Here is a 25,947-nt window from a genome sequence, read left to right as displayed (position 1 = left end):
TGACAAGAAAGTATTTTAGACAGTACCTGACACATTATGTAAGGCATGGTTTGAAAAGAGTCAATTAAGATATTAGAAAATAAATGTAAGAGAGGAGAAGAGGTCAAAATCTACAAGTGAGACACAAAATAAAACCATCAGATTCAGTGAATTTCAATTTCATGCCATTACCCTAATTCTAAAACAGGATGAAGGGCTTAAGAACTGCATTGAGCTTAAGAACTAAAGCAGTTACCAAGTCTATCAGAAAGATTCTTCTCTAACTTCTCCCATGATGACGTCTGGGACCCTAGAGTTGCTTGCAAATTTTCTATCTGTCGAAGCAATGGTCTTGTTGTTGATGAAACACTTTGACTCAGTTCTTGGTTTCGATTCTCTGCTTCCTGGAGTCTCTGAATTATGACATTCTTAAGTCATTATTACTGACAGCAGTAAAAACACTAAAAATGCTAGCAAACAAACTTTATGAGAGATTTCGGGAAAAAATTATTTGTTTTCTATTACTTTCTAACTATTCAATCTTTAAATTATAGTTAAGTTGCATAATGGTGTAACTAAGTATGTGCTTCTTTTCAAAGCATTTCTATGTAATGACAGCCTTTGATTACCTTAAGGTAATAAAGAGTATCATCCAAACTTCTTAGTAGTTGCCTTCTCTCTAAATATTTCTCTCTCTAAATATTTCTAAGTATTTATAAAAACAGGAAGATCAATATGAGTGGAATTTTCTTCCCCTTCTCCTGCACAACTTCACTGACTGAAATCAACAGAGTAGTAGCATAAAAATTAGGCATTGCTTTCTGCCCCACAGTAATCTAAGACTGATAATAATTAATCAATCAGCCATTACAAATTAAAAAAAACAATATACTACATATCTATCATGATAAAATTACTTTCTAGAAAACAAAATTAGTTTTTTTCTTAGAAATTTCTGAAGTGCCCACTCTGATTTTATTCACATAAACCACATAAAAATACAGAAAATGAAGAGTATGGCAGAAATCTTCTCAACTTGAAGAACATTACCCAATTAAGTCATTTATTATTTTTAGAAAAACACATCTCAAGATTTGTATTTTAGGGAAACTCTGACAAGTACCTGCTGGAGTTCACTGATCTCATGGCGTAAATAATCCTCTTTTCTGGCAGCTGTTTGCTCTGCACGTTGCAGTGCCAGCCTAAGGTCCCCCACCTGCAAGAAGAGAACCAATACACTATCACAACCAATGTCAAGTATTATCTATACTTCCTGCTATTATCTTTTGTGTTGACTTATGATTCATATATAATATGCTATGCTATCCAGTGAGCATTTACATACAATTATCACCTATCTCATTCTTCAGGCAATCCCTGAACCACATGTACTCAATATGTACTTATGAAAGCACAATAGGTATACACACATACACACACATACACACATGAGCATATACATATGTACAAGGTCCAGACACTGACATACAATATAGGAGGAAACACAGTGCATCCATAAATGTTTGCAGTGTAAGGCAGAATGTGATAGGAACTATATAAGCTATAAAAACTGGCTGCTATATTCACACACAGCTGCACAGGTTGTAAACTTGCTACAGCCTTTTCAGAAAGCATTATGACAACATATTGAAAGAATCATCAAACTTTTTACATTCTTTCATCTGATCATCCCAGTCCTGAGAATTCACTCTATAGAAACAGATCTATAAACATACAAAAATATTCTCTACACTGTCAGCTAGACTAACAAAAACAAAACAAGAAATACTGCAAATACCCATTAGCAGTAATTTATTTTTGCCAATGTTGATACAACATGAATATGCCCAATAAAAATTAATATGACCACAAAAAACATGCATAAATGTACAATTTAATCTTAAATGAAAAAAACTACAAAATAATATGAAAAAAGTGTGAAACTGTTAGTCACTCAGTCATGTCCAACTCTGCAACCCCATGGACTATATAGCTCGCCAGGCTCCTTCGTCCATGGAATTCTCCAGGCAAGAATACTGGAGTGGGGCCATTCTCTTCTCCAGAGGATCTTCCCAACCCAGGGATCAAACCCACATCTCCTGCATTGCATGTAGACTCTTTACCATCTGAGCCACCAGGGAAGCTCATATCAAATTATAAAAAAATATGTATAAAGAGATAAGGACAAGAAATTAACACACAAACTAACAGTACTTGTAAAAGGTGATATTTGAATGGTAACCCCATGCACTCTTTATCTCAATTCTCTCAATTTTTCTTTATTGTCCCAATGTATTTTTAATTTAAAATATTAATATTTTATCTATCCCAGTGAAGGAGCAGCAGAAACACAAGGGGTATATGGACCATGGTGTGATCTACAACAGCAAAATATTGGAAACAACCCCAATATACATTAATAGGAACTGACTGAATGGTATAGTCACAGAATGATAAACTATAAAACTGTAAAAAGAAATTAAAAAAAAAATTCTATGCTGTATCATGAAATAATCACCAGGATGTTTTATTAAGTACATGGAGCAATCTATAAAACAGTATATTAACAAATAGAAAGCTATATTTTATGTAGAAAGGATGTGTGCTCAATCACTTATTCATGTTAGACTCTTTGCAACCCCATGGATTGTAGCCACCAGGGTCCTCTGTCCATGGAATTTTCCAGTCAAGAACACTGGAGTGGGTTGCCATTTCCTTCTCCAGTAACTATACATAATGCAGAAAAGATGAAAGAGATACAAATAAACATGTGTAAAGTGTATGTGTATATACACACATTGAGGAGGAATATAAATAAATGTACATATGGAATTTATTGCATTTACAAATAGAAACACTGAAAAAAAAAAAACCTAACTGTAGTAAAATAGCTATTTATAGGCAAAGAAAGGGAATGGGGAGGGACAAATTTGGAAGCAAATGTTACCCTAGTATATTTTGCTATGTAGCTTTCACTTTGGAATGATGTAAATGTTTTACATATTTATGTAAAATTAAATAAAAAATGCAATGAGATCAGTGAGGAAAGAATAGTCTTTTCATCAAGTGCTGGACAATTTGATATTCACATGCAAAAGACCTAAATGTGAGAACTAAGACTATAAAAATCATAGAAGGAAATAGGTGAAAATCTGTGTGATCTTGAATTAGGCAAGAGGTTCTTAAATATGATATCAAAAGCACAAGGAACAAAACAAAAAATAAGTAAGTTGGACTTCATCAAAATTAAAAAAATTTTTGGATCAAAGGACATGCTGAAGAAAGTGAAAGACAACATAGAAACTGGGAGAAAAATATTTACAAATTCCACATTTGATAAAGGTCTAGTATGCAGAATCAGAGAAAGCAATGGCACCCCACTCCAGTACTCTTGCCTGGAAAATCCCATGGGCAGAGGAGCCTGGTAGGCTGTAGTCCATGGGGTCACTAAGAGTCGGACATGACTGAGTGACTTCACTTTCACTTTTCACTTTCATGCATTGGAGAAGGAAATGGCAACCCACTCCAGGGTTCTTGCCTGGAGAATCCCAGGGATGGGGGAGCCTGGTGGGCTGCCATCTATGGGGCTGCACAAAGTCAGACACAACTGAAGCGACTTAGCAGCAGCAGCAGCAGTATGCAGAATATATAAGGAACTCTTACAAATGAACAATAAAAATGATAATATAAAAATGGGCAAAGGATTTAAATATTTGAATAAATTTCTCCAAAGGAGATACAGAAATCCAATAATCACATAAAAAGATGCTCAACATTATTAATAATTAAGGGAATATAAATCAATACCATAACAGATACCATATAACACCCCTAAAAGGGCTACAACGAAAAAAAAAAAAAAAGACAAGAAACACTGGCAAGAATGTTGAGAAATCGAAACCCCCATATATACGGCTGGTGGGAATGTAAAATGGTTCAGCCACTGTGGATAAGTCTGGTTGTTCCTGAAAAAGTTAAATGTAAGATTAGCATATGACCCAAGGGTATATATCTAAGAGAATTTAAAACATATGGTCACATAGAAATTTGTAAATTAATGTTTAGAGCAGCATTATTCATAATAACCTAAAAGTGTAAAAACTCCTGGGTATATATCTAGAGGAAGTGAAAACACTAATTTGGAAAGATACACACCCTCCAATGTTTATAGCAGCACTGTTTACAATATCCAAGATATGGAAGCAAATAACTATCCATCAATAGATGAACAGATAAAAAGGTGTGATACATATATAGCTGAAATACTACTCAGCCATAAAAAAGACTGGAACTTTGTCATGTGCAGCAACAGGGATGGTGTGTATTATGATTAGTGAAATAAGTCAGAGAACAAATACTGTATAATATCACTTATATGCGAAATCTAAAAAAACAAAACTAGTGAATATAACAAAAATGAAACAGACTCACGAATTTAAAGAACAAGCTGGTGATTACCAGAGGGAACAGAAAACAAGGGAGAGGAAAATCAGAAGTACAAGACTAAAAGGTACTGCTGCTGCTGCTACGTCGCTTGTCGTGTCCGACTCTGCGACCCCATAGACAGCAGCCCACCAGGCTCCCCCGTCCCTGGGATTCTCTAGGCAAGAACACTGGAGTGGGTTGCCATTTCCTTCTCCAATGCATGAAAGTGAAAAGTGAAAGTGAAGTCGCTCAGTCGTGTCCAACTCTTTGCAACTCCATGGACTGCAGCCTACCAAGCTCCCCCGTCCATGGGATTCTCCAGGCAAGAGTACTGGAGTGGGGGCCCATTGCCTTCTCCGTAAAAGGTACTACTACATGTAAAATAAATAAGCTACATGATATATTGTACAGCAAGGGAAATATAGCCAGTATTTGATAATAACTAAAAATGGAATATAATCTTTAAAAAAATGTGAATCACTATGACATACACCTGAAATTTATATATTATAAAACAACTATACTTCAATAAAATAAATAAAATTTAAAAGTGTAAATAACCCAAATATCTATCAATTGATGATTTTATAAGACAAAGCCTGACAAATGTTGGTTTTACTCCTTCATTTGAAGTCCACTGATTCCCACAGATGCTATGAATGAGCTCAGGAGTTAAACAGATTCTCCGGAAATTATATGCAATGTTTAGTATTTATCTGCATACATGCATTCTTTTGGTTAAGAATGTCCCTAGTTTTCACAGCACTCTCAAGTAAGTTTGAAATTCATAAAAATAATAAGCAATACTGGTTTAATGTAAACATCATTTTAACAACAGTTTAAAAAACACACAATTAATTAAATTTGGCACAATCCAGTATTCTTAGAAAAGTGCCCAAAAAGATTATAAAGGAAATGCAACACATATGCCACTATATAAGGTTTTATTCAAATTAACTAATGGATTCTTTATTTTGCAGAAGCACAAAGATTTTTAAAGACTAATTATCATCCAATGCTTACTTGAATTGCTAATGTTTCCTGCTGCTGACGGGATTCTTCTTGGGCCTTCTCCAGTGCTGCAGAAAGTTCTTCTTTAGCTCTCATTTCACGACTTAGAGCAGCTTCCTGGGCCTCACTATCCTTTGCAGCATTGGCTTTGTGGAGATCAGTAAGTTCTCTTAAAAATAGATAATTTTTAATTTAAAATAATATACAGTTAATTACATGACCAAATTAATTAAGTTTCCATGTAGATTTCCATGAGATCTACAGAATGAGGAAGTTTACCACGTAATAAACACTGATTACAATGAGGACTCTCTGTGAAGCTTGCTTTAACCAATCATAAGTCCATATACTAGGAAGCTTATAAATGTTATTAGTGATCAGATAATAAGAAAAGTGTTTCTTCCATTTCTTGCTCTGATAATTATTTTCAATGAGTTGCATATTTGTTCATTTCCTTACTTGTATGCACTATCAAGAGCAGCCTGAATACTTCGGTTCTTTTCTTCAAGTTCATTAATGTCTACTTGAAGTCGGCCAAGGTCTTTCTCTTGGCGTTCTACCACAGAATTTAGTTTCTTAATATTTTCTCTATGTTGTTTCTCAACCTCTTCTTTGCCATCAAGGACCTATATTATAAAAAGAGACAAAGATATATTTCAATTAAAAAAATACACCACAGTAAACAACCATGTTCTAGGAATCTCAAGCACTATATCAATAATAACGAAGAAAAACCTTAACATTCACTATTTACTTGCTTGAAAATTCCTCCCAAATGACATACCTCAATAATTCACTCCAAATATTTTATAACCCATGGCCAACTATTCATATTGGAAGTAACAGCAACATGTATGTAGAGAATGGTTAATATTCACCTGTTTTAAATGTTGTAACTCTTCTTCTAGCTCTTGAACTTTTTTGTTCAGCTTTGCAATAATATTTTCATTTTCTTTGTCTTTAGTTCTTAATTTCTTAATGATGTTAGAATTATGCAGCTGCTGTTTTGAAAGTTTCTCTCCTGGCAATAGCAAAAAAGTTTAAGTTCAAATAATGATGATTCTCTAAGAATGTGAGTAGAATGTTTTCTCTAACCAGTGACAGAAAATGACAGAATATTTTTAAAATCACAATGCTATTAATGTTAAAGTGATTTAGACAGGAATCAGTGATTTGGACATGAATGCTAACTAGGCAGAAGGATGGTGTGGAACAAAATATTTACAGTCTTAAACAATCATTCCCACATATTATAAATTACAAAAGGAAAAACAATGTGCTTTTACAACAGAGAAATCTGGTTATAATCTTAACCAAACATTCAATTCTGACATCACTAAACTGTGCTACAGCCTGACATTATGTGTCCACTGATGTGATGGAGTAGAAGGTGCACAATATCACCTATTATATTTACTAGAAATCTGATCTGAATCTAATCATGAAGAAAGTGACAAACTCCTAAACAGGGGTTAGTCAATGGGACAACTGGACTCCACAAAATCTTTGATGTCGTGAAAAAAATATCCTAGATTAGAGGAAGACTGAAAGAATATAATTTCCAAATGCAATGAACTTTGATTGGATCTTGCTGCTAAGTCGCTTCAGTCGTGATCGTAGGGCAGAACAAATAACCAGACATGACAGTCATTTTTAGAGACAACTGAGATAAAGCACAAAATACATGCTAGAATACACTTTTGAATTAATGCTGACAATGTTGTGCCTGTCAAGAAAAACTGCCCTTGGGAGATGCAGACTGAAGAACTGAGGTGTGGACTACAGAGTCAATGCAATTTCTATCAAAATCCAAATGACATTTTTCACAAAAATAGAAGGAAAAAAAACCCCTAAAAGTCATATGCAACCACAAAAGACCTCAAACAACCAAAGTGAGTCTGAGCAAGAACAAAGCTGGAGATATCACACTTCCTAATTTCCTAATTTCCAAACATATGACTAAGCTATAGAAATCAGAACAGTATGGTAATGGCATAAAAACAGACATATAGACCAATGGAACAAAACGGAGAGCTTAAAAAGTGATCTTCAACAAGGATGTCAAGAGTACAACCATGAGGAAAGGGCTGTCTCATGCATAAATGATACTGGGATATGCATATGCAGAAAAACTAAACACTATAGCATCATACATCAAAAATAAAAATCAACTCAAAATAGATTAAAGACTTAAATATAAAACCAGAAACTGTAAAACTACCAGAAGAAAACACAGGGGAAAAAAAGGGAAAAGTTTTCTGACATAAGTCTTGGGAATTGCTTTTTGAATAGGATCCCAAAAGCATAGGCTACAAAAGCAAAAAAAGGATGTGTGAGGCTGTATCAAAGTAAAAAACTACTACACATTAAAAGAAACAACAGAGTAGAGAGATAATCTACAGAATGGAAAAAAAATATGTGCAAACCATACATTGATGAGGAATTAATATCCAAAATATGTAAGAATTCCTAGAACTTGATAGCAAAAAAAAAAAGTCAATTTTGAAAATGGGCTAAAGACCTGAAGAGACATTTCTCAAACAATGCATATGAATGGCCAAAAGGTATAGAAAAAGGTGCTCAACATCACCCACCAGCAGGGAAATGCAAATGAAAACTATAGTGAAACGTCATCTCATACCTGTCAGGACAGCCATTATCAAAAAGATAAAAGATAAATACTGGAGAGGATATGAAGAAAAGAGAACCCTTGAGTAACAGTGGTGACAATGCAAACTGGTATAGCCACTATAGAAAACAGTATGAAGATTCCTCAAAAATTTTAAAATAGAACAACCATATGATCCAGCAGCCTCACTTCTGAGTATACACCCAAAAGAAATGAAGTCAGGATCTCAAAGAGAGATCTGCATCCCCATGTTCACTGTAGTTTTATTTACAATAGCCCAGATATGTAAACAATCCATGTTTAGTCAATGCACAAATGGATAAAGAGAATGTGACATAGACTGATAAATCTATATAGAGAGAGATATAAACATTATTTAGCTTTGAAAAAACAACTTGCCATTTGTGACAACATGAATGAATCTAGAGGATGAAATAAACCAGACACAGATACAGATGATCTCACTTAAATGTGGAATACAAAAAAGTTGAATTTGTAGACACAGAGAACAGAATGGTGGTCAACAACGGCTAGTGGGTAGAAGAAATGGGGAGATGTTGGCCAAGGGGTACAACGTTTCAGTTATGCAAAATGAGTAAGTTCTAGAGATGTAACTTACAGCATGGTGACTATAAATTAGAGTTACTAATACTATACTATAAACCTGTAACTTGCTAAAAAGAGTAGATGTTAAAGCTTTCTCATCACACACACAAAAATGGTAACTATGTGAAGTGACTGATACATTACTTAGCTTCACTGTGGTAGTAATCCCACAATATATACGTATAAAAAAGTCACACTATACACCTTACAAATACACAACTTTTATACCTCAACAAAGTTGGATAATTCCCTGGTAGCTCAGCTCAGTAAAGAATCTGCCTGCTATGCACGAGACCCCGGTTTGATCACTGGGTCAGGAAGATCCCCTGGAGAAGGGATAGGCTACCCACTCCGGTATTCTTGGGCTTCCCTGGTGGCTCAGATGGTAAAGTATCCGCCTGCAATGCAGGAGACCTGGGTTCGATTTCTGGGTTGGAACAACCCCCTGGAGAAGGAAATAGCTACCCACTCCAGTATTCTTGCCTGGAGAATGCCACAAAGAGTCAACACAACTAAGTGACTTTCAAGGAACTCCCTGGTGGCTCAGTCAGTAAATGAGGGAGACATGGCTTCCATCCCTGGTTTTGGAAGATCCCCTGGAGGACAGCATGGCAACCCACTCCAGAATTCTTGGCTGGAGAATCCCCATGAACAGAGGAACCCGGCAGGCTGCAGTTCACAGGGTCGCAAAGCGTCAGACATGACTGAGCAACTAAGCACAGCACAGCAAAGTTGGATTAAAAAAAGAATTTAGGAGTTGAATGATACAATATCTGTCAACTACATTCAAGAGGTTAGGCAGAAGGGTAGTATATGCATGTGCAGAAAGATATGGAGGCGGTATAGCTAGATCTTAACAGTCAATGACTCTAGTTAATGAAGTAATCAGATACTTATTATAGTGTACTTTCAGCTTTGAGACTTACAGCTCTTCAGCTATGACTTTAAAAATACCTCTAGGGTATACAGGAGCAGTATGTGAATACATCTATATGAAATCATTCTGTTTTCCCTATAAAGAAGCTAATTAAGCAAAAGAAAACATCACCTCACTCCCCAATTAAATTAATAAATTCCAACATAGTGAAATTTGATATTGATATTTTTAATAATTTTTAAAAATTATGAAACCATGTACTTAGCCTTCCCCTCAGTCTCTAATGCTGTAACAGAAAATAGTAACAGACTGCAAGATGTCTTGAGATATGTGTTTAATTAACTCTTCCTTCTTTCTTTTATTTTAGTGCTTAGGTTGTTTTTAATTATCTCTGTACCTCTATTTCCCTCTCATTAAACTATAGTGCCTAAAGGACAGGGAATGTGTCATTTATTACAAATTTGTCATTTGTCTATATGAAACACAGAATCTGACCAACTAGCTATTTTAAATATAAGCTGAATAAATGAAAAAGAAAAATTGGACAAAACTATTTCAAATGCAGTGATTATTTCCAATTACTCTCAGTCTGGAAATTCACTTAAATGCAGTGATTTAAGTACAGAAATGTTCATCCCACTATGATTTGTAATATTAACATTTTAGAAATAAACACATAACATTAGGAAAAGAAAAACAAATATATCCATATAATGCACTTTAATACAGTCATTAATAATGGTATCAAAGCACATTTATTGGCTTAAGGAAATTTAAAAGAAAGAACACTGCAAATTAGATATACGATATTATGTTTAAAAATGTATTAAAATGCAATAAAAGGAAACTAGAATAATTCCTTATAAAACTGGATTATGATCTTTTTTCTCTTTCTTCATATACCTCCTATAACTTAAAAATTTTCTGGAAGTAGGAAGCATTATTCTTACAACTAAAAAACTTTAAGAAAAAGAAAAATTTATTTAACCATCTTTTCCAAAACTACCTTCTTTCCTATGACATTCCAATGTCCAACTGCAATGTCTAGTCTCCTGTAGAATCTTTAATTTTCATAACCCTATTAATTATAAATCTTTTCATATACAAAGTGTTTAATAATTGAAAAAATTAAAATATGAATTTAAGAAAAAATTCACTATCAAATTCCAGAACAACAGAAGGATACCATATAGTACCCAAGCTAGAGATTCAGATATCATATAAACTCTAGAATTAGAACTTTCAAATATCTTGGTTCAAATGAGGGCTCTAAAATCTGTTACAAGCTTCCTTAGGAAAGCACAAAATTCTATTTCTCACAGAGTCGTTTTTTTTTTTTTTTAACTCCCTAGAAACATAAAGCTACATACATTATATCTCTACTTCTCTACGTGTTGCTCCACATGCTTTCATAAACTGTTACCTATCACTTCTGAAGCTTAAGTCCAAACCTTTCTTGCTTCCTATGTTTTTACATTAGGAAAAAGCAGCAGCTACTCACATGATAAGTATTTTATTGTCACAATATTTTTCACGACCAACTGAATATTTTACTTACCTTCTTCCATTAACCCTCGGATCTGCTCATCTTTCTCTTTCAAAAGGTCTGCCGTTTCACTACTATTTAATCTAGTAGCAAGTTCTTCTTTTATACTTTTGATTTCCTAATTAAAAAAAAAACATGAATACCATAAAGAATTAATTTCATTCTGGGCATATTTTTCATTTTTTTCCATATTCAATTAATTGTATTTTCAGTAACAATCCATAAGTTTTGTTAACCTGAGTTTATATTACCTTGTTTAATTAAGAGCAAGTAAAGACCTTTGAAACTGACATAGAAAATCTAAATTCAGACATAAGCAGGTTTTACTATGGAAATGTAAATATGTGTAAGTTAACTTGCAACACCCTTTTTGAGTATTTCTACACATATTTTCTACAGTTGAGACATTATTTTTGGAACATTCAACTAGTATATCTCCATTTTTCACTGTATTTCTTTTCCTCACCTGATACTTAAAATGAGTATTCCTCATCCTCATACTTTAAACTATGTTGCAAACTGAGAGAAAAAAAACATAACTTCATAAGGTTCAATCTACTTTAATTAAGCAGAGATTTAACAGAAACATGTTATGATATTTCATCTTTTGAAACAATGGTGATATAAAGCGTCCTATGATTTAAAATTTGCTTTTCACAATGCTTTGAAACTAAACAACAGCTCAAATCAACTAACATTTACTAAGTATTTAAAGTATACTTTGTATCCATTATCATTAATCCTTACAACAGTCCCAGGAGGGAGGAATTTGTACTATTCAACTACCCAAGTAAGAAAATTAAGATTAAGAAAGCTTGAGCAAACTTTGAAGGTCAGAGAGCTATAAAGAGGTAGAGTTATAACCTGAACGCAGGTCTGTGAGTCCCTAAAGCTTATCCTCTCAACTATCAACAGCACTGCTGTCCATTTTCAACTGCCAAAATTCCATCCATCAAGGTCCAGGAAGAATGTTATACCTTCCATGAAAACTTACTCAGTTCCTCTGATTAAAATTCGTCCTCCATGATACCATTTCAAAATCCTTATTCATCCACTACTACTATATGTTTGTTGATATTATTTGTCTTTCAAACTAGGAAGGCAAACTCTTCACTTAAGGTAATTCAATTCACTTTTAAATTTACAATGGATCCTAAGCAGGGGTTTCATACATGGCAGTACACATAATGTATTTAAAAACTTAGGACCCAAGGTTTTTCCACCTATTAACATACTGGTTTGGATCTATTCTAGATCTACAATGCAAAGTGCACTACAGAAGACAAACATTCCTTAAAATCTACTTTTTGTACTGTATTCAGATGGAATGGAGCAAGAACAAGAAGAGTTAAGTTAGTTAAGATAATCTCAAGTTATTGTCACTGTCTGAAATGAAACTAATTGAAGTCACTAATTAAATCAGCCAAGAAGACAGAAGTATATCATGTATTATTTCTTTTCTGTAAAAATATGCACAGAAAAATTATAACATTAGTGAAGAAAGGGGAAAACAAGCTTAGAAAGGCACCTAATGAGAAATGCTACTATTAACAGTTGAGATACAAGCAATAATTAGTAACCTATTGGTTACCAATTTCTAAAATAGCCAAATTATAAGAAATATTTATTCTAATTACAAGAAAATATTTCTGAACTGCTCCAAATGATAAGAACTAGAACAATGGTTTCCAACCAGGAGTATTTTTGCTCCTGGGGGACATTTGGTAATATTTTCAATTTTCACAATTGAGGGGGGATTGGGATGGCGTGTGGGTAAGGCAAGACAATACTCTATCTTGTAGATATGGGCCTGGGAAGCTGGTAAACCCCCTACAATGCACAGGACAGTGCACTACAGTATAAAATCATCCAGCCCAAAATAGCAACAATGCTGAGGTGGAGAATCCTACATTAGAATAAATCAATATTTTATTCTAACATTCAATGTCACTAATCATTAGGAATTTCAAGCGCAGGCGGCGGCGGCAGGCCGGCGCACTAAGCGCGGCCGAGAGCTACCCCACGTCCGAAGTCAGGGACAGCGGCCCAGAGTGCCAGGCTGCGACGGTGCAGGAACGGCTGGGAGGAGCTAACCCGCGTCCGAGGTCAGGGGCAGTGACCCTGAGGAGCCACCCCGAGCCCGAGGCCAGGGGCGGCGGCCGGGAGAAGCAACCCGAGGAGTGGTGGCTGAGCAGGCACAGGAGGGCCTAGAGGAGCTATCCCACATTGAAGATCAGAAACGGCGGCGGTAAGGAGATAACCCTCGACCAAGGTAAGGAGCAGCGGCTGTGCTTTGCTGGAGCAGCCGGAAAGAGATACCCCAAGACCAAGGTAAGAGAAACCCAAGTAAGATGGTAGGTGTTGCAAAAGGGCATCAGACGGCAGACACACTGAAACCATACTCACAGAAAACTAGTCAATCTACTCACACTAGGACCACAGTCTTGTCTAACTCAATGAAACCAAGCCATGCCTGCAGGGCAACCCAAGACGGGTGGGTCATGGTGGAGAGGTCTGAGAGAATGTGGTCCACTGGAGAAGGGAATGGCAAACCACTTCAGTATTCTTGCCTTGAGAACCCCATGAACAGTATGAAAAGGCAAAATGATAGGATACCGAAAGAGGAACTCCCCAGGTCAGTAGGTGCCCAATATGCTACTGGAGATCAGTGGAGAAATAACTCCAGACAGAATGAAGGGATGGAGCCAAAGCAAAAACAATACCCAGTTGTGGATGTGACTGGTGACAGAAGCAAGATCTGATGCTATAAAGAGCAATACTGCATAGGAACCTGGAATGTCAGGTCCATGAATCAAGGCAAATTGGAAGTGGTCAAACAGGAGATGGCAAGAGTGAACGTCAACATTCTAGGAATCAGCGAACTAAAATGGACTGGAATGGGTGAATTTAACTCAGATGACCATTATATCTACTACTGCAGGCAGGAATCCCTCAGAAGAAATGGAATAGCCATTATGGTCAACAAAAGAGTTTGAAATGCAGTACTTGGGTGCAATCTCATAAATGACAGAATGATCTCTGTTCATCTCCAAGGCAAACCATTCAATATCACAGTTATCCAAGTCTATGCCCCAACCAGCAATGCTGAAGAAACTGAAGTTGAACGGTTTTATGAAGACCTACAAGACCTTTTAGAACTCACACCCAAAAAAGATGTCCTTTTCATTATAGGGGACTGGAATGCAAAAGTACGAAGTTAAGAAACACCTGGAGTAACAGGCAAATTTGGCCTTGGAATGCAGAATGAAGCGGGGCAAGGACTAATAGAGTTTTCCCAAGAAAATGCACTGGTCATAGCAAACACCCTCTTCCAACAACACAAGAGAAGACTCTACACATGGACATCACCAGATGGTCAACACCAAAATCAGACTGATTATATTCTTTGCAGCCAAAGATGGAGAAGATCTATAAAGTCAACAAAAACAAGACCAGGAGCTGACTGTGGCTCAGATCATGAACTCCTTATTACCAAATACAGACTCAAATTGAAGAAAATAGGGAAAACCACTAGACCATTCAGGTATGACCTAAATCAAATCCCTTATGATTATACAGTGGAAGTGAGAAATAGATTTAAGGGCCTAGATCTGATAGATAAGAGTGCCTGATGGAATGAGGTTCGTGATATTGTACAGGAGACAGGGATCAAGACCATCCCCATGGAAAAGAAATGCAAAAAAGCAAAATGGCTGTCTGGGGAGGCCTTACAAATAACTGTGAAAAGAAGAGAGGCGAAAAGCAAAGGAGAAAAGGAAAGATATAAGCATCTGAATGCAGAGTTCCAAAGAATAGCAAGGAGAGATAAGAAAGCCTTCCTCAGCGATCATTGCAAATAAATAGAGGAAAAGAACAGAATGGGAAAAACTAGAGCTCTCTTTAAGAAAATCAGAGATACCAAGGGAACATTTCATGCAAAGATGGGCTCGATAAAGGACAGAAATGGTATGGACCTAACAGAAGCAGAAGATATTAAGAAGAGGTGGCAAGAATACACGGAAGAACTGTACAAAAAAGATCTTCACGACCCAGATAATCATGATGATGTGATCACTAATCTGGAGCCAGACATCTTGGAATGTGAAGTCAAGTGGGCCTTAGAAAGCATCACTATGAACAAAGCTAGTGGAGGTGATGGAATACCAATTGAGCTATTTCAAATCCTGAAAGATGATGCTGTGAAAGTGCTGCACTCAATATGCCAGCAAATTTCGAAAACTCAGCAGTGGACACAGGACTGGAAAAGGTCAGTTTTCATTCCAATTCCAAAGAAAGGCAATGCCAAAGAATGCTCAGACTACCGCACAATTGCACTCATCTCACATGCTAGTCAAGTAATGCTCAAAATTCTCCAAGCCAGGCTTCAGCAATACATGAACCATGAACTCCCTGATGTTCAAGCTGGTTTTAGAAAAGGCAGAGGAACTAGAGATCAAATTGCCAACATCCACTGGATCATGGAAAAAGCCAGAGAGTTCCAGAAAAACATCTATTTCTGCTTTATTGACTATGCCAAAGCCTTTGACTGGGTGGATCACGACAAACTGTGGAAAATTCTGAGAGAGATGGGAATACCACACCACCTAACCTGCCTCTTAAGAAATCTGTATGCAGGTCAGGAAGCAACAGTTAGAACTGGACATGGAACACCACACTGGTTCCAAATAGGAAAAGGAGTACATCAAGGCTGTATATTGTTACCCTGCTTATTTAACTTCTATGCAGAGTACATCATGAAAAACGCTGGACTGGAAGAAACACAAGCTGGAATCAAGACTGCCAGGAGAAATATCAATAACCTCAGATATGCAGATGATGCCACCCTTATGGCAGAAAGTGAAGAGGAACTAAAAGCCTCTTGCTGAAAGTGAAAGAGGAGAGGAAAAAGTTGGCTTAAAGCTCAACATTCAGAAAACCAAGATCATGGCATCCAGTCCCATCACTTCATGAGAAATAGATGGGGAAACTGTTTCCACTGGGCTCCAAAATCACTGCAGATGGTGACTGCAGCCATGAAATTAAAAGACGCTTACTCCTTGGAAGAAAAGTTATGATCAACCTAGATAGTATATTCGAAAGCAGAGACATTACTTTGCTGACTAAGGTCCGTCCAATCAAGACCATGGTTTTTCCTGTGGTCATGTATGGATGTGAGACTTGGACTATGAAGAAGGCTAAGCGCCTAAGAACTGATGCTTTTGAACTGTGGTGTTGGAGAAGACTCTTCACGGTCCCTTGGACTGCAAGGAGATCCAACCAGTCCATTCTAAAGGAGATCAACCCTGGGATTTCTTTGGAAGGAATGATGCTAAAGCTGAAGCTCCAGTACTTTGGCCACCTCATGCGAAGAGTTGACTCATTGAAAAAGAGTCTCATGCTGGGAGGGACTGGGGGCAGGAGGAGAATGGGACGACAGAGGATGAGATGGCTGGATGGCATCACTGATTCGATGGACACGAGTCTGAGTCAGACACGACTGAGCGACTGAACTGAACTTCAACCTGAACAAGTGTGTGTGTGTGTATGTGTGTGTGTGTGTGTGTGTTCGAAGTGGAAGTGAAAATAACAAATGAGAATAATGATAACTTTTAAAATTGATAGAGTACCATTTAGATTTAAGTGTTATTTATTTTGATGGAATTCTAATTTATAAAAATTATTCTAAAGATCCTTGCTACATACCTTGCAAGGACTTTACACACAAAGTATACAAACAAATAATTGCTTAATTTTTTTTAAAGTATCAAAAATCTGAAATTCTAAAGGTATTGGAAAATCTAAGTGTTAATATACTCCATGGATGTTAATCTTTTAATGAGTCTTTTAATCTTACTTTTTTCCCAATACCAAAATATTATTAATGCACTCCTCAAAAATATATGTCTCTATAGAGTTAGAGTAATATTATTTTAAACTTCCATTACCTTTTTAGCAGCATCTCTCTCTTTGCAGGCTAGCTGAACTTTCTTTTCCGCTTCTGCAATTCTTTGCGTAAACTCATCTTTCAAGGAAGAAATGCTGCTGCTCTCTTCTTTCACTCTGATCATTTCACTAAATTTAAAACAATGCTAAGACTGAAAATATTTGTTTATATATTCCAAAGTTGAGTTCAGTTTGCCCCCCAAAATAACAATATTCTCTTCAACATGCACCTTATTAAAATAGATTAATTTGAGGAGTGTTAACTTTTAAGAAGAAAACTACCTCCTTAATTTATTTTAAAACATTTCAAGAAAACTCATTAGAAATTGAAAATGTCACCAATATTTGATGCGCAAAAATTAGAAAAAGATAAAGCTTGTTATTTTTGAATCTTATTGTGTCACATTTTGTGTCAACTCTCCTTAAAGCAAACCAATGCAATGCTCAATATTTTTTTAAACTGTAATCTAAGTTTTCCCTAAATATACCTTTTAAATCTCTAATACTAAAGATTACTAATAACTAAAGGGGAAGAAGTTTTTCTGGTTTTGTTTTACAAAACACCTCTCTTCAGTGCCACTGGTAAAAAAGTAAGATAATTTGAGGAGAAAAGTAATCTCTAAGGGTAGAATTGAGATGCTATTCAATTTTCAGTAATTATAAATAGGTTAAAATATAAAATATTTCAATTTTAAAAACATGCTTAAGTAATAACCAAGTGCATGGGCCACCACAAAATGCATAAAATTACTCATATTTGTAAAGTACTTACTCTTTCAGATTATCATAAGCTTCTTCTAGAAGTGCTTTTTCTTTACTAAGAGATAATAACTGAGCTTCCCTTTTATCCAGTTTCTCATTCAGAAATTCAACTGTCTGGATAAGAAGAATACACAAAAGTCCAACATTTAACATTAAAACATCATTTTTACATGCAGGTAAACATTGTAAAGGTCACCTAATCACTATAATAAATCAGCATTATTTCATAAAAAGAATTTATAAAAAAACAGAACACAGTGGACATAGAACAGCAAGAACTCACACACAGTGGGTAGGATGGTATAAATCAGTAGTACAACCACAAAGCTGGATAGCTGGTGGTTTGGTAAAATGCTTTGGAAAACAAGCAGTATCTAGGTGAAAATCTATATAACCTTTCATGCAGAAAATTCTATTTTTAGGTGTACCTCAGAGGAAAAAACTCTTGCATAATTGTATAAGAACATTTATAGCAGTTTATAATAACAAAAATGTAGGGAAGAGTGGACATGTCCAGTAAAAGAAGAGAGGAAATTAGACGCAATCAAAAAAGATCAAAGCCTCTACTAATGTTCTCTACGTTATCTGGGTAGTGGACATACAAGTGTTTGGTTCTCCACATTATTTTTTAACCCTAATGTGTAAGCTTTTTAGCATGATACATTGCATTTAAAAAATAAAGGTAACTTTAGGGACTTCCCTGGTGGTCCAGTGGCCAAGACTCCATGTTCTCAATGCAAAGGGCCTGGGTTCGATCCCTGGCCAGGGAACTAGATCCCACATGCTGCAACTGAAGAGTCTGCATGGCACAACTAAAACCTGGCATAGTCAAATAAAATAAATAAATATTTTTTAAAAAAGCAATTTTAGAAAATCCATAGGCACATAACTTTAAAATCTCCAGAATATATCAGTATGCTACTGCTGCTGCTAAGTTGCTTCAGTCATGTCCGACTCTGTGCGACCCCACAGACGGAAGCCCACCAGGCTCCCCCGTCCCCGAGATTCTCCAGGCAAGAACTCTGAAGTGGGTTGCCATTTCCTTCTCCAATATATCAGTATAACGCCAAGCAAAAAGGGATGATCAGACTATCTAATTCTTTAGGGCTTGCTGAAGCAGTAATACACCTGTGCATGAGGAACAGTGCCTTTTATACTAAAAAATAAAGTCCTAACCTGATTTAGGTCTAGGTGAACTTAGAAATCACTGACCTCCTAAGAATGGTTCAAAAATATCTTAATAATAAACAGTGTTGTTTCTAGGAATTCAAACTGCTATTTTAGCTGGAGCACGACATTTTGTTTGTGAAAAATATTAAACCTAGGTAACAGAATCTGGCACTTTTTGTACATTAAATAATTCAAATACATGACACTTAGAGAACATTTCTTCAAGATATCCTATATCTCAGAGGAGTCTATTAAAGATGCCAGATTAGAGTCAATTTCTGTATCTAAAAATCATAGAAAAAAACAAAACTGTGACTTAATGTCAAAAAATTTACACCACTTTCCTTTTGCCTGCCAGGCTCCTCTGTCCATGGGATTCTTCAGGCAAGAATACTGGAGTGGATTGCCATGCCCTTTTCTAGGGGATCTTCCTGACCCAGGGACTGAACCCACATCTCTCGGTCTCCTGCACTGGCAAAAGGGTTCTTTACCACTAGCACCACCTGGGAAGTTTTTTTATCTACTAGGTAAAAGCAATTTGTCATTCCTAAGCAACACCTTTGATCCTTGGACATTTCTCTTTTTCATTTAAAACAGCTATCAATAGGAAATATCAGAAACAATATAAACAAGAAAACAAAATGAAGCAATTAATAACACAAAAACATCAATGATCTGAAACCAAATTTTTTCATTTAACATCTCCCTATAAATAATATGAACATGTAAAAAATGTTTGGTGTAAGAAAAATTGTGTAACATTTAGATTTGCTTGAGCTCCTCTATCTGCAAAGGAGTTGAAGGTATCTGTTTACATAAGACAATCCTTTACAAACTAACAAAGAATATATAGCAAAAGACAATATTAAGGTGATAAGAACTCAACAGTAAAGGCCTATGATGGGGATTTTTTATGCTCAGTTATACTGAAATATCAACTTATGTTACCATAGCTGCCCTGGAGAAATTTCAAATAACATCAATAATTCTTCATCTTTAAGATCCTTAACACCACACTTAAATGGCAAAAGGCCTGTCTTTTTTAATCAAGACAAATCATTAGGCATCACTGAACATTAAAAATAAACCAATGATTTAATCTCTGAAGAAGATATCAAAAAACCCTCTTCCATTTCTCAGTTACCTTACAGACATCTTCCTTCTCAGAAGGTGCCTCTGGCTGACTTGAAGCTTCAGGCTGCTCAGCCTCCTCAGCCAGGACAGCATGTCCTTCATTTACTGATGCCAAGATATCAGGCTGTTCGCAGTTAACAGGAGTTGCACTTCGTCCACTTTCTTCCATTTCTGTTTCCTCATTGGGCATAATTAATGTTTCATTTGCTTCTGCAGGTTTTCCTTCAACAGATTCAATTGTTTTGGTCTTTGGAGTTGAAGAATTAAGTATAATAGGTACTAGAGCATATCCCTTGCCTGACAGTTCATCATCTGAATTGATTTCGCTGACACTACGGCTATCTAATGACTGTACACTAAATGAGTCTATTCTTTCAAAAGCATCAGATGAGCAGCAACTCTCAGTGAGTTTTTGGAAATCATCTAAACGATTATATTCAGGACAAGCAGATGCTGAGAGAAGCTGAAAGGATGTCTGCATCAAGTGCAGGCTTGATTTTGAATCTGTATTCTCTTGTCTAGAACTTGCTGAGCTCTCACTTATTACACTTTCATGATCTAAAACTTCAATATCACTAGTGGTAGAAGTACCTGACGAGAAGGTACTAACAGGAGGAGAAGGTGTATTGCTCTGTCGGTCTTCATGTTTTTGTTCCTTAGGTTCCAAAGCCATGTCCTTGGTTTCTGCTGTGAGAGGCTGTGTAGACATATTAGATACATTTTCCCTAGTTGTTTTCACATTCATAACACTTTCAGATATTTTCAAATGCACTGTTGGCACCTTCGTATCAGACTCTTTATTAACCGTTTCTTCGTGCTTATCCTCAGTTTTAGGTGACAGAGTACTGACTGCCGAAGTTTCCTCGGATACACATGGAGGAGAGTCCTTTACTTTTGACTCAGTGGCTTCAGTTGTTTTTGACTGTCCAGTGTGCAAGGACTCCTGTAAGGTGCTTTTCACTTCTTCTTCTGGTCGCTGTGATTTAGCTGGTGGTTTTGATACCACTGGACTCTTCTGAATGGTCTGGACATCAGTTGGAGAGAGAAAGGCACTGAAGAAATTTTCAGATTCATCTACCACAGTTCTCCGAACTGGCTTTGTAATTGCTTTAGGAGAGACTACTGGCTGACTCTGAGGTTCAGTGTTGGATTTTAACCCCCAGGTTGAAGTATCCCATCCTCCACTGACAGGGGGACTTACTCCTTTGACAAAAAAAAATTAAAAAAGAAAATTTTACACACACACATATATATAAAACATGCAAATTGCAATAATTATTGTAAGTCAATATAGATACATCTTTTTAAAATTCTACAAAGTACAACCTATAATTTGTATCTGTTACACTCCTCACTTACAACATAATTAATTAGTTCATCAGTTAACTTTGGGCCATAAAGATGAAAACTGGTATGCATTTGCCCAGGAGGAACTAAGAACAAAGATGAAAGACTGGACCTGGCATATGCCAGAAACAAGTATGTTATTCCCTCCTACAACAAATTAATAAAGTAATGGTAGATGTTAATAATCCATGCCAAGTCCAAAGTACATACTATGCATCTCACAATAATAGGCGGTATATTCACTTACAGGTCATGTGGAGTCATGAAAGAGAATCTACCTTCTATATAGATAGTTTCATATTAATTTTATTCTCAGAATATCAATGATAAAGCATCATTATCAGCTAGACAGACAGTAACATTCAACACTGAACTCAAAATACTGGTGACAAACATGCTTTATCAAAGATCAAAGTAAAATAATGGGAACAGTAACTTCTAAAGGACGAACTCATTTCCATCCACTTAATGACAAACTCATTCTCTGAGTCCCACTCTCCAAACCCACTCCCTGAGAAACTTTTGTTCTCTTGCTGAATTCTAAATTATGTTAATAATTAGTAGAAGTTCATATGAATTTCAGAAACATATGTTTAGAATTATTGCCTTTTTGATAAAGATAGCAGTTTACACTAGGATTAAAAAAAAAAAAAAAAACCCTCGGAGAAAATAACCATCTTCTGGGCAAAAAAGGTAATTGTGTCAGTCATACAAATAATGTTACTGAAAAACCCAACGATAAACAAAAAATGGCATATTTGCTAAAATACTTTAAGCATTTCTTAAAAAAAAAAAAGTCACCCATTTCTAAATTCAAAAGCGCCTGAGCAGAATTTATCACATACTGTGAACAATTAGAAATTGTTGGGCAGAGCACAAGTACCTAAAAGCTCTTAAAAGCTGTCAAGCTTGAAACTAAAGTCTATCCTAATTTAATATGACTTTGGAGGTATGTAGGAAACTTTAGCTTGGGGGTATAGAATTATATCCATTTATTCAATATAGCAGAACAGTGAAAAACAAAATTAAAGATACAAAGGAATGAGCAAAATAAAGTGCTATATTAAGTTATGTCAATGAATGACAGAACTCAAATTTGCCAATTGGAGAAAGTTTTACACAAATCGCCGGGTTATGCGATATCCACTTGTGATTGTGATTATAAATATGTGATAATCACTGGTCATCTTTTAGTGATAGCAACATAAAACACAGGCGATCAGTGAACACTATGGCATTTCACTAAAACCTGAACCTATTCTGGATAACCTATTTTTTTTTAAAAAAATGAAGTCACAGTACAGGATTTAAGTCCCGGGTGTCACAGAAAGAAGTATCCTTACAATTAATATTCTCTTTCAAAGTTTAGTCATTCAATATGTGGGGTAGCCTGATAAAAAGGAAGTTGAGCTACTCCCACCAAGGTCCTATGCAGTTCAGTTCAGTAGCTCAGTCGTGTCAGATTCTTTGCGACCCCATGGACTTCAGCACACCAGGCCTCCCTGTCCATCACCAACTCCAGGAGTTTACTCAAACTCATGTCCATTGAGTCGGTGATGCCATCCAACCATCTCATCCTCTGTCGTCCCCTTCTCCTCCTGCCTTCAATCTTTCCCAGCATCAGGGTCTTTTCCAATAAGCCAGTTCTTCGCATCAGGTAGCCAAAGCATTGCAGTTTCAGCTTCAACATCAGTCCTTCCAATGAATATTCAGGACTGAAGTTAACAGGATGCTGACATAAACACTTGCGCCAAACCATCTTAAAATGAGGTACCTCAAATTTAGGTCCTGACTTCTCAACGATGTAAAATTAGAAACCAGAAAGTAGTAGTCAGGAATAATTTATTCTCTTACAGGTTCACACTCCGAAAGAGGGGCCATCCTCAAGCCACACACCAAAAGGATAAACTGTTCCTTAGACTTAGCGCCAAAAACAACTGAAGATCCCTGAAAGATGAAGCCCAAGGTCTCTGAGAAAGAGACTGGGCTCTCAGGGACTAGACTGCGCAGCAACCCTCAATCGCCCGGCGCGCCCCCACGGACCCTCCCCCTGGTGGAGCGGCCGAGAGGAAGTGACCGCGCGTCTCGGTACCACACTCAGAGCAGCACCCGAACCCGAGGAGCCGTCTCAGGAGAGACGGTCATAACAGAGAACAGGAAGCGCTTGCAAACTCGCACTGCTCGCGAAATATTTGCGACTGTTCTTCCCGTCCCAGAGGACCGATTTCGATACTGGGCTCCCCCGGCGTCCGGAGAACGCAGCGCACCGGGGCTCGGGGGAGGGGGAGAGGGGACTGTGCTCCGTGGTCTGTGGAGCGAGGGCGCGGGGCCACTCCCACGGAATCGGGTCCGCGTCAGCCCCCAACCCAGGGCCACATGAAAGGAGGGACCCTGGGGCTGGGTTTTCCCTCGGGACCCCAGCAAAGCTCAACTGAGAGGCCAAAGCAGCGTTCGGGGCCGTGCTGGGGGCGAGGACGCTTAGGAGTCCGTCGCTCAGAGACAGGCAGGAGCCAGGCCTCCCGCCCCCCGCTTCACCTGTTGGCCTCTTGAGAGACGCCCGGGGGATAGAGGGACGCCGCCGCTCGCGCCCTTACCTGGCTCTCCGTACGGAATGGTTTCGGCCCAAGCGCTCGGCTCCTCTTCCTGGATGTCCAGGACCCTGTCGATGGACTTCTGGGCCTGAGACAGGGCCTGCTTGGCGAAGCTGGAGAGCTGGGAGGCGTTGAACCAGCTCATCTCCCCTCCTCAACCGCCGGGCAGCGGCAGCACCAAGCGGGAAGGCCAAGGGACAGGCCGACGGTCGGGGGCCCGGGGGAGGGTGCACGGAGAGCCTCGCCTGCTTCTCCACTCGGCGAGCCCTGTCAGTGGGAAACCATGACCCCGAAGATCTCCCCCGAGCCCGAGATGTTACCCGCGGCGCTTCCCACGCAGCTGAGACGACAGATCCAACTGCGCAGGCGCTAGCTGCTTCCACGTACACAACCGGCAACTCCGGGAGCCCGGAGTTCCGCCGATAGACGGAAGAACTGAAGAACGTTGACGTCACTTCCGGGGACGCAGGCTCGCCTATAGTTACTGAAGAACGCGGAACGCTTCGTACTGAAACTGGTTCCAGGCGTACCACGAAATTTCTTCGCCTCGGGATAAACTCTGAGGCTAAACCAGCAGAGACCGATTCCTTAGGGAGGAATAGGAAGGTTTTCAAGTGGGTTCCTTCCTGGAAAACAGCTCTCGTACTAAGAGCTAGCGCATTGCCATTAATAAAAATAGGGAAGTTGGCTCTTGCATTTCTCTTATAGCCTTCTCTCAAATATTTAATCAGTTGTGTTCGGCCTCAAAGAGGAACTTTGTGTTTGAGTTTGTCTAAAAATACTGCACATCATATAAAAGACCCACCTGATCCGAGAAACTAAAAAGCCATCTTCCACAAGGAGGAATTAGAACAAGACACAATCTCCTCCTCACAATACAGGTCGACTCTCAGCTACAGTTGAAACAAACTAGCATTAAGACTAGTACTCTATACAGTGCATATTATTTAAAACACACCTTTTTTGCATGTGCTCATCAAACAAATTGCTGGCCTTCCTAATCTAGTCAGCAGCTGTTTGGTTTGGCCACCATGTTAAAATTCTATCAACATTTAAAAGATTTCATACAAAAACCCAGACTTCCAGCTGATTTTGAAAAATATGTACACCAACATGCAACAGTTAGCTGGAGCAGTTGCCCCTTTTGACAAATATTTTTCACTCCAGGATGTCACAGTCCCCACTATTCTAATTACACTCTCCCACTCTCACCTGTTTTTGCCTAATGAGTATTTTACCCCACTGCAAGGAAACATGCCATAAATGAATTATTTTCATTTACTTTTTAGCCAGATTTAAACTCTGCCCGTGAAAAGTTATGATCTTCTGAAAATTTTATCTAACTTCTGTAAAAATGTGCACAATGAAACCTTTACAATTCAGTAATGTACAACCTGAGGAAGTGTCAGGTTAGACTTAGAATCTCTTCCAAGACCTCTAACTGTGTAGTCTGAGGCGAATGACCTAAATTTCTAAATCTATTCAGCTCTCAGATGAAGATACTATCACGCTCTCACAAGGCTACTTGCACAAAAATTACTGTTGTACCTGTATATAGCACCTGTAAGCTGAATCTGTATATAGCACCTGTAAAGTCAATGTGTAACTTTTTAAGGAGATCGTATGAATTTATACCATGTTTTTATAATGAAACAAATTACTTGTCAATACAGAACTAGAAAGAACAAAAATAAATGAAAATCTAACCTGGTGATACATAATCACAAAGCCTTTAACAGAAAGCTGCCAGAAAAATCAAAAACAAAGAACATGTACTATATGTTCCCACACTAAGATACTAAAACTCACTTTCAGTACTTATGTTTAATTCTGTTTTAAGCCTTAGACTTTTGGAAGGGGGAAAAAGCATTTCAAGAGGCCTTAATATAAAAATTAAGTCATTCCATTTCATTACGTTATGTCAGAG

General features: G+C 37.4%; 1 protein-coding gene across 1 annotated transcript in view; it reads right to left on the bottom strand.

The window, feature by feature from the left end:
• Positions 1 to 24,382, bottom strand: part of TMF1 (TATA element modulatory factor 1) — a 35,115-nt gene extending 10,733 nt beyond the window's left edge. Inside the window, exons 1-10 of the mRNA XM_004018337.6 lie at positions 24,024 to 24,382; positions 20,093 to 21,285; positions 17,789 to 17,892; positions 17,019 to 17,145; positions 11,086 to 11,191; positions 6,294 to 6,436; positions 5,875 to 6,041; positions 5,428 to 5,584; positions 1,103 to 1,195; positions 236 to 392 (exon numbers count right to left, since the gene is read on the bottom strand). Of these exons, the coding sequence (XP_004018386.2) occupies positions 236 to 392; positions 1,103 to 1,195; positions 5,428 to 5,584; positions 5,875 to 6,041; positions 6,294 to 6,436; positions 11,086 to 11,191; positions 17,019 to 17,145; positions 17,789 to 17,892; positions 20,093 to 21,285; positions 24,024 to 24,165 (2,389 nt within the window). The 5' untranslated portion in view covers positions 24,166 to 24,382. The remainder of the gene's footprint in view (positions 1 to 235; positions 393 to 1,102; positions 1,196 to 5,427; positions 5,585 to 5,874; positions 6,042 to 6,293; positions 6,437 to 11,085; positions 11,192 to 17,018; positions 17,146 to 17,788; positions 17,893 to 20,092; positions 21,286 to 24,023) is intronic.
• Positions 24,383 to 25,947: the final 1,565 nt, after the last annotated feature.

Source organism: Ovis aries, chromosome 19, assembly GCF_016772045.2.
Source record: "Ovis aries strain OAR_USU_Benz2616 breed Rambouillet chromosome 19, ARS-UI_Ramb_v3.0, whole genome shotgun sequence".
Taxonomy (NCBI): Eukaryota; Metazoa; Chordata; class Mammalia; order Artiodactyla; family Bovidae; genus Ovis; species Ovis aries.
Note: the sequence above shows the minus strand (reverse complement) of the source record. Positions and strands in the feature narration are given on the sequence as shown.